General features: G+C 43.7%; 1 protein-coding gene across 2 annotated transcripts in view; it reads right to left on the reverse strand.

Annotated features, from left to right (window-relative positions):
- stab1 (stabilin 1) overlaps positions 1 to 13,640 on the reverse strand; it is a 341,714-nt gene that overhangs the window by 94,592 nt on the left and 233,482 nt on the right. For both annotated transcript variants that reach the window (XM_072280942.1, XM_072280940.1), the window contains exons 37-38: positions 6,423 to 6,530; positions 1,791 to 1,986 (exon numbers count right to left, since the gene is read on the reverse strand). In XM_072280942.1, coding sequence (XP_072137043.1) covers positions 1,791 to 1,986; positions 6,423 to 6,530 — 304 coding nt within the window. The remainder of the gene's footprint in view (positions 1 to 1,790; positions 1,987 to 6,422; positions 6,531 to 13,640) is intronic.

Below are 13,640 nucleotides of genomic sequence, written 5' to 3' on the forward strand. Positions count from 1 at the left end.
ATGGTTTTAATTATAAACACGATAAATTCTGCAGGTGCTGGGAATCCAAACCAACACACAAAATGCTGGAGGAACTCAGCAGGTCAGGCAGCATCTATGGACAGGAATAAATAGTCAACATTTTGGGCTGGATCACTTCGTCAGGACCGGAAATGAATGGGGAAGATACCAGAATGAAAAGGTGGTGGCAGGGGGGGGGTGGGGAGGAAGATGTCTAGAAGACGATAGGTGAAGCCAGGTGGGTGGAAGAGTTTCAGGGCTGGACAGGAAGGAATCTGAAAGGAGAGGAGAGTGGACCATAGGAGGAGGGGAGCCAGGGGGAGGTGAGAAGAGGTAAGAGGCCAGAGATGGGTATAGAAGTGGTGGGGGAGGGGGAATTGATATTCATGCCATCAGATTAGAGGCTACCCGGACAACACAAGGCGTTGCTTTGCCCTGAGGGAGGCCTCATTGTGGCACAAGAGGAGGCCGTGGACCAACATGTCGGAACAGGAATTGGAGTCAAAATGCTCAGCCACTGGGGGAGTTCTGCCTTTGGTGGATGGAGTGGACAAAGCAATCACAACAGGTCTCACCAATGTGGATGAGGCCGCATCAGGAGCACCGGACACAACAGATTCGCGGGTGAGGTGTTACCTCACCTGGAAGGACTGTTTGGGGCCCCGAACAGAGGTGAGGGAGGAAGTGAATGGGCAGGTGTAGCACTTTGACCACTTGCTGGGCTAAGTGTCGGGAGGGAGACAGGGGTGGGGGGGGGGAGACAAATGGAGAAGGGAATCGGAAAGAGAGCAACCCCTGTGGAAAGCATGGAAGTAAAGATAGTTTTGGTGGTAGGATCCCCTTGGAGATGGCGGAAATTGTGGAGGATGATGTGCTGGATGCAGATGCTCATGACACGGCAGGTAAGGAGAAGGGGAACTCTGTCACTGTTAAGGTGACAGGAAGGTGGGTGAGCATGGATGTTCATGGAATGGGGGAGATGTGGGTGAGGGCAATATCAATGATGGAGGAAGGGAAACCCCATTCTTTAAAGAAGGAGAATTACCTGGAAAGGAAAGGCACATCCTGGGAACAGATGTGGCAATGACAAAGGAGCTGAGAGAAGGGAGTATCATTTTTATAGGAGACGGAGGGAAAAGATGATTGTGAGAATCAGTAGGTTGATTAAAAGATGTTGGTCAACAGTTCATTTCTAGAGATGGAGAAAGGGGAGGGGGGTGTTAAAGATGACGAATCTTGTGAATTTTAGTTATACAGTGGTAAGAGCTGAAGAATGAATCAGATTAAGCCATTGAGCAGCTGCTTCCAAGCAACCATTCACAGAGTGGTATTAATAAACCAGCATTCCTCATTCAACTGCCTGCTCCTGAAGTTGAAGCAATTTAGTGTAAGAAGCAAGTGGAGGTGAAGATATTAACAAAATTATGCAAATGTATCTGTGAATGTATAATTCACAGAGGCATAGATAGTCAAAACCTTTATCATAGATTAGAAATGTAAAATACCAGAAGACATGCATTTAAGGTGAGAGGGAGAAAATTGAAAGGAAACAATTTGATAAAATTATGGGGCATCTGTGAATAATACTCAAATTCATAGTTACAGAAATACAACAAAAATAAGTAATACAAGAGCATTGTCTATTGCTGAGTAATTTAAGCTCGCTTACATCAGCAATAGCAATGGATACAACACTCACAAATATTTTTATTAATCCTTGAATCAAAAAATGAACTTTACTAAATTTTAATTACTGTTATAATTCATTCATAACTTATGGATGTCCATACCAAGAGTGCAGTTTGGCCCATATCTACCAGCTTCACAAGATTCACAGGCAGTGCCCTGAAATCCTTCACGACACAGACACTGTCCGGTTCCATTAATACCATCCTGACAGATGCCGTAATTGGAGCACCACGCATTTGGCTTCCCAGGGCACATCTGGCATCTTGGTCCAAAATATCCGAAACAGCAATCTAAAGTCTAAAGCAAGCAAAGATAGCAATGAAGTGTGAATAAGGAAACAGGTATTAGAACTGCTTTTAAGACAGACCTTAACTAGATTTCGTTTAAATCACAGACTTATTACAACTTCAGTTAGAGTAGAGGTAAATTGCACCACACAGGCAAAATTCGTAAGGGCAAAGAATGCAGGACTGAAGGTGCTGTATTTAAATGCACGTAGCATTTGGAATAAGGTGGACGAGCTCGTGGTGTGATTAGAGATTGGGCGGTATGACGTTGTGGGCATCATGGAGTCGTGGCTGAAACAAGGTCACAGTTGGGAGTTTAACATCAAAGGATATACTTTGTATTGAAAGGACAGGCAGGAAGGCATAGGCAGTGGTGTGGCCCTATTGGTAAGAGATGGAATTACAACTTTGGAAAGGGGTGACAAGGGAGGTGAGAGTTGATATTGGACCACTGGAAAATGATGCTGGTGAGGTAGTAATGAGAGACAAAAGAAATGGCAGATGAACTTAATAAGTACTTTGCTTCAATCTTTACTCTGGAAGACACTAGCTGTATGCCAGAGGTCCGTGAGTGTCAGAGAGCAGGAATGAGTGCCATTGCTATTACAACAGAAAAAGTGCTGGGCAAACTGAAAGATCTAAAGCTCGGTAAGCCACCTGGACCTGATGAACTACATCCCAGAGTCCTGAAAGATGTTGCTGAATGGGTGCATTGGCCATGATCCCTCAAGATCACTTGATTCTGGCATGTAAGATGTAAATGTCACTCCACTCTTTAAGAAGGGAGGAAGGCAAAAGAAAGGAAATTATAGGTTAGTTAGCCTAACCTCAGTGGTTGGGGAAGTATAGGAGTCTATTATTAAGGATGAGGCTTTGGGGTTCTTGGAGACTAATGATACAATAAGTCAAAGTCAGCATGGTTTCTGCAAAGGGAAATCTTGCCTGACAAATCTGTTGGAAACCTTCAAAGAAGTAACCAGCAGGGTTGACAAAGGAGAGGCAGTGGATGATATTTACTTAAGATTTTCAGAAGGCATTGAATAAGGTGCCACACATGAGGCTGCTTAAAAAGGTAAAATCCTATGGCGTTACAGGAAAGATACTGGCATGGAAAGAGGAATGGCTGACAGGCAGGAGGCAGTGAGTGGGAATAAAAGAGGCTTGTTCTGGTTGGCTGCCAGTGGCTAGTAATGTTCCTCAGGTCTCAGAATTGGGACCTCCACTTTTCACATTCTTCGTCAGTGATTTAGATAATGAAATTGGTGGCTTTATGGGATAAGTTTTTGGGTGATATGAAGATAAGCGGAGGGGTAGGTAGTGCTGAGGAAGCAATGTGATTGCAGCAGGACTTAGACAAATTGGAAGAATGGACAAAAAAGTGGCAGATGAAATAGAGTGTTGGGAAATGTATGATAATACATTTTGGTAAAATGAACAATAGTGCGGACTATTATCTAAATGGAGAGAAAATTCAAACATTAGAATGAAAAGAGACTTAGGAGTCCTCATGCAAGACTCCTAAAAGATTAATTCACAGGTTGAGTCTGTGGTAAAGAAGACAAATGCAATGTTAGTATTTATTTCTAGGGGAATAGAATATAAAAACATGGCAATAATGCTAAAGCTTTGTAAGACACTAGTTAGGCCGCACTTGGAGTATTGTCAACAGTTTTGGGCCCCTTATCTCAGAAAGGATGTGTTATCATTGAAGAGAGTCCAGAGCAGGTTCACAGGGATGATTCCAGGAATGAAGAGGTTAACTTATGAGGAGTGATTGGCAGCTTCGGGCCTGTACTCACTGGAATTTAGAAGAATGCGGGGGATCTCATTGAAACCTACCGAATGCTGAAAGGACTAGAGAGGGTGGATGTGGAGAGGATGTTTCCTCTGGTGGGGGTATCCAGTACATTGAAGGGCGACATTTTAGAACAGAAGTAAAGCGGAATTGGTTTAGCCAAGGAGTAGTAAATCTGTGGAATGCTCTGCCATAGACTGCGATGGAAGCCAAGTCCGTGCGTATATTTAAAGTGGAAGTCAATAGATTCCAGATTGGTCAGGGCATCAAGGAATATGATGAGAGGGCATGTGTATGGGGTTGAGTGGGATCCGGGATCAGCCTGATGAAATGGTAGAACAGACTTGATGGGCTGAATGGCCTAATCCTGCTCCTGTGAGTTATGATGAACCTACAGTAGATGTTTACAGGACGAAGACCCTCTACTAATACACCCTACAGCAGGAAAACGAATCTGGAGAGCCAGCTCTCAGCCAAGGCAGATATTAATGATGAAATTCACCTCTGCTTCCCATGCATCATCATAGCCTTCAGAAAGGTGTACCTTAAATCCAGGCCAAGCCTACGTTGTACCAAGTGCCTACCCCGCTGTGTGTCAGAGAGCAGAACAACCCATGATTGTCACCCTCAGAGCATTGGAGAAGCATCAGTAATGGTATTTCTACAAAGTTATCCTAATCCATTGGCAGGGTGGATAAACCAAGGCCAGTACCTCTCCTGGCACAGCATTTTCACCAGTTATAGTTCTGGTCATTCACTACCTCTCTGGGCAGACAACATGACTCACATCTCTGACAACAGGCTCCTGAAACAAGCAACGTACTCAGAACTTCATTACTGCCACTAATTTCTAAAAGGATATAGAAGATGCTTCAAGGGAGTTTTAAAATTCACCACAACAAAATGAATCATCATAACCAACTCATGGAGAAAGAGTACACAGTAAGGTACTGAGCACCTCAACGTTCTACACAGGAAGCACAAGAAGGACATGCATAAATAATTGGAGGGGTATACAAGATCCCAAACAATCCATTTGCCCATCAAGCATCATCTGCAGCAGTGATTGCACGTCTCACATGGGATACTTTAGCCACCTCAGAACCCAGCAGAACTGGAGTGGAAGCCAGTCATCCTGAGTGCCAAGGGACTACCTCAGAAAAGGAAATGGGACAAAAGAAAGAGTCTGCTTTACGTTGATACTGTAAGTAGATCTCATTTTGAATCATGGATTTATGGATGACAATGATGCTGGCTTAAAAATATTATCTTTACTGGCACGCATGGCAATTGAACCTGAAGTATACTTTAGTAAGAGACAACAAAAATTCCATTTTTGGTGTTTAGAACTTCTGGTTTAAGATGGCGCCACCAAACACAGACAACAGGTCACTGGTAGTTCAAAAGGCAAGAAATTTGATTTAAAACATTACCACCAAAACCTTTTCTGATGTAAATTGTCACCGCAAACAATGAATAGGTAAGCAAAGGCGAAGCAAATTCGAGGGATGAACTGTGCTGGTACATTGCAGATTGAGTGAGCTGTTTGGCGAGGAGAAACAGTGCAGTTCCATTGCCCACACAACTGGCCTGGGTGCAAGGTTGGATCGCTCTGGGCACTGAGCCAATTCGGAGAAATCAAGAGCAGCTTCAGGCTGGGTGATCAATTCTGGGCCCGAGCGAGTCGCTGGGCAGTGTGTTCTAGGCCCGGAGCCTTTTGCTGCAGCAGTGTCTGTGTCCTAGTGTGAGGTACGATATCCTATCTGGATAATTTAAATGATATATTGGAAAGGCAGGGTGTTGGAATCAGTGGCGAGAACCGATTTTGGTGACTCCTCTCTTCCTGGTGCTGAGGCTATGAAGCTGCCCCCAGCTGCTGTGCTCCATGCCTGCTAATATGATGGACTGATACCAAGGCTTGGGCCTACTGCGGGCTGTTCTGGGGTTTGGAATCAAGGACAACAAATCTCAAAGTTGTACAATTAATAATTCTTCAATAATAAATGTACTTTGAAATCCCTTTGAATACTCTTGTGATTTTTGAAGTTTATTTTCTCAAGTACTTATTAAAAATCCTAAAGAGTGGATAAAATGTACCATTCTCTGAGTCAAATCAATGCAAACATGGGAAATACTCAAGAGTTGTCGTGTCAAGAAACTATGACAGTGTTTTTTTTTACATTTTAATGCAGACAAAGGCATGTATCTATTGAATGTCCTTGTAATTTCCACCCCCTGTAGCGGATACAATTTATTCCCCTTTTCACAGCTAGGATGGTGACTCAATTCCTCAATTGGAGTGTACATTTTTAAGAAGGGATTGGGACCTCAGTCTGTTGATAAGCTTGTATTTTCCTTTACATTTTAGTATTGTTTTATATTTCTGTTTGAACATTCTTTACAAATCTAATAACAACATTTTGCAGAGGCATTCTAACTGGCAGTTCCTTCACTCAAACATTATTTCATATCTGTTGCCTATGAACATTCAACAAGAACAATACAGAACATCTGTGGTGACCACTACAAATAGCAAATTGACTGCCACTATCCAGAAAAAGAAACAAAATTAACACTCGGACTAGTCTATGCCTCAAGAAGAGAGAGGAAATCAAGAAATAATGTCATAGACAAGTACAAAGTAAACTTACGATAGTTACTTGAACGCAGCTGGGTCTGCAGCCAGTACGCTTCAAATTTCTGCCATTTCTAAACTCTTTATAAGTGCAGTTTGGTGTTCTGGCTTGGCCAGGAAATTCCTAAACACAAAAAATCATGCACAACTTCAGTAAGACATACATACATCATTGACTCTGAGCATTAATATCCAACAGTATTACATTAAAACAATCATGTCACATACTCCGTGATTTACAACTATGTTACAAATATAAATTTATCAAGTTAAAGAAATTACGTACAAAATAAACATCATGCACATATGTATCATGCTTGGTCTCTGTTAAAAGTCTCCACTGTTACAAATATAACCATATAACAATTACAGCACGGAAACAGGCCATCTCCGCCCTTCTAGTCTGTGCCGAACTCTTACCCTATCCTATTCCCACCGACCTGCACTCAGCCCATAACCCTCCATTCCTTTCCTGTCCATATATCTATCCAATTTAACTTTAAATGACAATATCGAACCTGCCTCAACCACTTATGCTGGAAGCTCGTTCCACACAGCTACCACTCTCTGAGTAAAGAAGTTCCCCCTCGTGTTACCCCTAAACTTTTGTCCTCTAATTCTCAACCCATGTCCTCTTGTCTGAATCTTCCCCACTCTCAATGGAAAAAGTCTAACCACGTCAACTCTATCAATCCCCCTCATAATTTTAAACACCTCTATCAAGTCCCCTCTCAACCTTCTACGCTCCAAAGAATAAAGACCCAACTTGTTCAACCTTTCTCTGTAACTTAGGAGATAAAACCCAGGCAACATTTTAGTAAACCTCCTCTGTACTCTCTCAATTTTATTGACATCTTTCCTATCTGTAAAAACAGTGAGGGATCAAAAATACTTCAGGCTCGAGCAAAATGGCAAATATTTTGCTGAATGCCTAAGCTTTAGAACAGATTTTCTTTCTATCCAAGCCATTCCAGTGGAGCTACAACAAGAGCAACTACCCAACAATGTGTTCAACTAGGTTATGTCCTGACAACAGTAAGCAGAACATATCCAATCAATTACTGTGTCAGTAATCAGTAAAGTAGTTCATTTTATCATAATTTTATGCCTTTACACAGTACTGCTGCTGCAAAACAACAAATTCCGTGACATACAAGTCAGTGATCATGAACCTGATTCTGAATAGAATTGATGTTTCTGAAACTCATAGTTTGGATTCAGCCAGAAGCATATAGCTCACACAGAGAAGCTTATATGTTCTGACTTTCCTCAGAGGAAGACTAGACCATCATATGCAAGTAAGCAGTAAGTGATAATTAACAGAAAGTTTCTCTTGCTGGCATTGTTTGATCATACAGGCAGTATTTGATCCCCGACCCTCAGAAAGGCAATAAAGAAATGAAGGAAATGCATATCAGATAGGATGCTGGGTTAGCAGATATGCATTGGATTGAGTAGGTTACTATTCTCTCGAGTTTAGAAGGATGGCAGCTGTCCTCACTGATATGTGTAAAATCCTTAGAGTACTTGACAGAGTGGATATGTGAGGATGTTTCCCTAATCCCTCAAAATAAGGGATATTTTATCCCTTATTCTAGGATCAATAAGGGATTGAAATGAATGAAATTTTTTCATCTAGAGTGTAAATCCTTGACAGCCGTGGAGGCTCAATCATCAACGACATTCAAAACTGACACTGATAGATTCTTGAATGTTAAAGACATCAGAGAATACGGGGACAGGGCATGAATACAAGCCAGAGCTGAGCTGGACAATAAGCCACAATATTGGTGCATTGGAAAACTAGGTTTAAATGATGATGTTCTTAAGTTCTCAGCACATCAGATGTGATGATGAGACATGGCAACTCCAGTTTCAATGACACACTTCTGCTAACTGCATTCCTCTGTCTCAGCTCGAGTATCGAGGTGGTCTCCTTACCAAATATACATTACACCTCAGTGGAGGGTGTGTAGCAAAAGAAATATTCCTGGTTTGGCAGATCTGTCATATGTGGAAGGACTGACTGGCTGGACCTCTTTTCATTAGAGATTATAAGAATAAGAGATGACCTAACTGAAATGTATAAAATTCTTGGGGAAATCATTTCAAAGAAGTTAGGGACGATTTCAAGTTGGAGAGGAAAGAAATCTGAACTGTGGATGTAATGATAGAGTGGACAGTGACGAGTACGTACAGTGTTATGTAATGACAGAGTGGACAGTGACTACAGCGTTATGTAATGACAGAGTGGACAGTGACGAGTACGTACAGCGTTATGTAATGACAGAGTGGACAGTGACGAGTACGTACAGCGTTATGTGACGACAGAGTGGACAGTGACGAGTAGTACAGCGTTATGTAATGACAGAGTGGACAGTGACGAGTACATACAGCGTTATGTGACGACAGAGTGGACAGTGACGAGTAGTACAGCGTTATGTAATGACAGAGTGGACAGTGACGAGTACGTACAGTGTTATGTAATGATAGAGTGGACAGCGACGAGTACGTACAGTGTTATGTAATGACAGAGTGGACAGTGACTACAGCGTTATGTAATGACAGAGTGGACAGTGACGAGTACGTACAGTGTTATGTAATGACAGAGTGGACAGTGACTACAGCGTTATGTAATGACAGAGTGGACAGTGACGAGTACATACAGCGTTATGTGACGACAGAGTGGACAGTGGCGAGTAGTACAGCGTTATGTAATGATAGAGTGGACAGTGACGAGTACGTACAGCGTTATGTAATGACAGAGTGGACAGTGACGAGTAGTACAGCGTTATGTAATGACAGAGTGGACAGTGACGAGTAGTACAGCGTTATGTAATGACAGAGTGGACAGTGACGAGTACGTACAGTGTTATGTAATGACAGAGTGGACAGTGACTACAGCGTTATGTAATGACAGAGTGGACAGTGACGAGTACATACAGCGTTATGTGACGACAGAGTGGACAGTGACGAGTAGTACAGCGTTATGTAATGACAGAGTGGACAGTGACGAGTAGTACAGTGTTATGTAATGACAGAGTGGACAGTGACGAGTACGTACAGTGTTATGTAATGACAGAGTGGACAGTGACGAGTACGTACAGCGTTATGTGACGACAGAGTGGACAGTGATGAGTAGTACAGCGTTATGTGACGACAGAGTGGACAGTGACGAGTACGTACAGCGTTATGTGACGACAGAGTGGACAGTGATGAGTAGTACAGCGTTATGTGACGACAGAGTGGACAGTGACGAGTACGTACAGCGTTATGTGACGACAGAGTGGACAGTGACGAGTAGTACAGCGTTATGTAATGACAGAGTGGACAGTGACGAGTACATACAGCGTTATGTGACGACAGAGTGGACAGTGACGAGTAGTACAGCGTTATGTAATGACAGAGTGGACAGTGACGAGTACATACAGCGTTCTGTGACGACAGAGTGGACAGTGACGAGTAGTACAGCGTTATGTAATGACAGAGTGGACAGTGACGAGTACGTACAGTGTTATGTAATGACAGAGTGGACAGTGACTACAGCGTTATGTAATGACAGAGTGGACAGTGACGAGTACGTACAGCGTTATGTGACGACAGAGTGGACAGTGACGAGTAGTACAGCGTTATGTAATGACAGAGTGGACAGTGACGAGTACGTACAGTGTTATGTAATGACAGAGTGGACAGTGACGAGTACGTACAGCGTAATGTGACGACAGAGTGGACAGTGACGAGTACGTACAGCGTTATGTAATGACAGAGTGGACAGTGACGAGTACGTACAGCGTTATGTGACGACAGAGTGGACAGTGACGAGTAGTACAGCGTTATGTAATGACAGAGTGGACAGTGACGAGTACGTACAGCGTTATGTAATGACAGAGTGGACAGTGACGAGTACGTACAGCGTTATGTGACGACAGAGTGGACAGTGACGAGTAGTACAGCGTTATGTAATGACAGAGTGGACAGTGACGAGTACGTACAGCGTTATGTAATGACAGAGTGGACAGTGACGAGTACGTACGGCGTTATGTGACGACAGAGTGGACAGTGACGAGTAGTACAGCGTTATGTAATGACAGAGTGGACAGTGACGAGTACGTACAGTGTTATGTAATGACAGAGTGGACAGTGACCGTACAGCGTTATGTAATGACAGAGTGGACAGTGACGAGTACGTACAGCGTTATGTGACGACAGAGTGGACAGTGACGAGTAGTACAGCGTTATGTAATGACAGAGTGGACAGTGACGAGTACGTACAGCGTTATGTAATGACAGAGTGGACAGTGACGAGTACGTACGGCGTTATGTGACGACAGAGTGGACAGTGACGAGTAGTACAGCGTTATGTAATGACAGAGTGGACAGTGACGAGTACGTACAGTGTTATGTAATGACAGAGTGGACAGTGACCGTACAGCGTTATGTAATGACAGAGTGGACAGTGACGAGTACGTACAGCGTTATGTGACGACAGAGTGGACAGTGACGAGTAGTACAGCATTATGTAATGACAGAGTGGACAGTGACTACAGCGTTATGTAATGACAGAGTGGACAGTGACGAGTACGTACAGCGTTATGTAATGACAGAGTGGACAGTGACGAGTACGTACAGCGTTATGTGACGACAGAGTGGACAGTGACGAGTAGTACAGCGTTATGTAATGACAGAGTGGACAGTGACGAGTACATACAGCGTTATGTGACGACAGAGTGGACAGTGACGAGTAGTACAGCGTTATGTAATGACAGAGTGGACAGTGACGAGTACGTACAGTGTTATGTAATGATAGAGTGGACAGCGACGAGTACGTACAGTGTTATGTAATGACAGAGTGGACAGTGACTACAGCGTTATGTAATGACAGAGTGGACAGTGACGAGTACGTACAGTGTTATGTAATGACAGAGTGGACAGTGACTACAGCGTTATGTAATGACAGAGTGGACAGTGACGAGTACGTACAGCGTTATGTGACGACAGAGTGGACAGTGACGAGTAGTACAGCGTTATGTAATGACAGAGTGGACAGTGACGAGTACATACAGCGTTATGTGACGACAGAGTGGACAGTGACGAGTAGTACAGCGTTATGTAATGATAGAGTGGACAGTGACGAGTACGTACAGCGTTATGTAATGACAGAGTGGACAGTGACGAGTAGTACAGCGTTATGTAATGACAGAGTGGACAGTGACGAGTAGTACAGCGTTATGTAATGACAGAGTGGACAGTGACGAGTATGTACAGTGTTATGTAATGACAGAGTGGACAGTGACTACAGCGTTATGTAATGACAGAGTGGACAGTGACGAGTACATACAGCGTTATGTGACGACAGAGTGGACAGTGACGAGTAGTACAGCGTTATGTAATGACAGAGTGGACAGTGACGAGTAGTACAGCGTTATGTAATGACAGAGTGGACAGTGACGAGTACGTACAGTGTTATGTAATGACAGAGTGGACAGTGACGAGTACGTACAGCGTTATGTGACGACAGAGTGGACAGTGACGAGTAGTACAGCGTTATGTGACGACAGAGTGGACAGTGACGAGTACGTACAGCGTTATGTGACGACAGAGTGGACAGTGACGAGTAGTACAGCGTTATGTAATGACAGAGTGGACAGTGACGAGTACATACAGCGTTATGTGACGACAGAGTGGACAATGACGAGTAGTACAGCGTTATGTAATGACAGAGTGGACAGTGACGAGTACATACAGCGTTATGTGACGACAGAGTGGACAGTGACGAGTAGTACAGCGTTATGTAATGACAGAGTGGACAGTGACGAGTACGTACAGTGTTATGTAATGACAGAGTGGACAGTGACTACAGCGTTATGTAATGACAGAGTGGACAGTGACGAGTACGTACAGCGTTATGTGACGACAGAGTGGACAGTGACGAGTAGTACAGCGTTATGTAATGACAGAGTGGACAGTGACGAGTACGTACAGTGTTATGTAATGACAGAGTGGACAGTGACGAGTACGTACAGCGTAATGTGACGACAGAGTGGACAGTGACGAGTACGTACAGCGTTATGTAACGACAGAGTGGACAGTGACGAGTACGTACAGCGTTATGTGACGACAGAGTGGACAGTGACGAGTAGTACAGCGTTATGTAATGACAGAGTGGACAGTGACGAGTACGTACAGCGTTATGTAATGACAGAGTGGACAGTGACGAGTACGTACAGCGTTATGTGACGACAGAGTGGACAGTGACGAGTAGTACAGCGTTATGTAATGACAGAGTGGACAGTGACGAGTACGTACGGCGTTATGTGACGACAGAGTGGACAGTGACGAGTAGTACAGCGTTATGTAATGACAGAGTGGACAGTGACGAGTACGTACAGTGTTATGTAATGACAGAGTGGACAGTGACGAGTACGTACAGTGTTATGTAATGACAGAGTGGACAGTGACCGTACAGCGTTATGTAATGACAGAGTGGACAGTGACGAGTACGTACAGCGTTATGTGACGACAGAGTGGACAGTGACGAGTAGTACAGCGTTATGTGACGACAGAGTGGACAGTGACGAGTAGTACAGCGTTATGTAATGACAGAGTGGACAGTGACGAGTACGTACAGCGTTATGTAATGACAGAGTGGACAGTGACGAGTACGTACGGCGTTATGTGACGACAGAGTGGACAGTGACGAGTAGTACAGCGTTATGTAATGACAGAGTGGACAGTGACGAGTACGTACAGTGTTATGTAATGACAGAGTGGACAGTGACCGTACAGCGTTATGTAATGACAGAGTGGACAGTGACGAGTACGTACAGCGTTATGTGACGACAGAGTGGACAGTGACGAGTAGTACAGCGTTATGTAATGACAGAGTGGACAGTGACTACAGCGTTATGTAATGACAGAGTGGACAGTGACGAGTACGTACAGCGTTATGTAATGACAAAGTGGACAGTGACGAGTACGTACAGCGTTATGTAATGACAGAGTGGACAGTGACAAGTACGTACAGCGTTATGTAATGACAGAGTGGACAGTGACGAGTAGTACAGCGTTATGTAATGACAGAGTGGACAGTGACTACAGCGTTATGTAATGACAGAGTGGACAGTGACGAGTACGTACAGCGTTATGTGACGACAGAGTGGAGAGTGACGAGTAGTACAGCGTTATGTAATGACAGAGTGGACAGTGACGAGTACGTACAGTGTTATGTAATGAC

Source organism: Mobula birostris, chromosome 16 (genome assembly GCF_030028105.1).
Source record: "Mobula birostris isolate sMobBir1 chromosome 16, sMobBir1.hap1, whole genome shotgun sequence".
Taxonomy (NCBI): Eukaryota; Metazoa; Chordata; class Chondrichthyes; order Myliobatiformes; family Myliobatidae; genus Mobula; species Mobula birostris.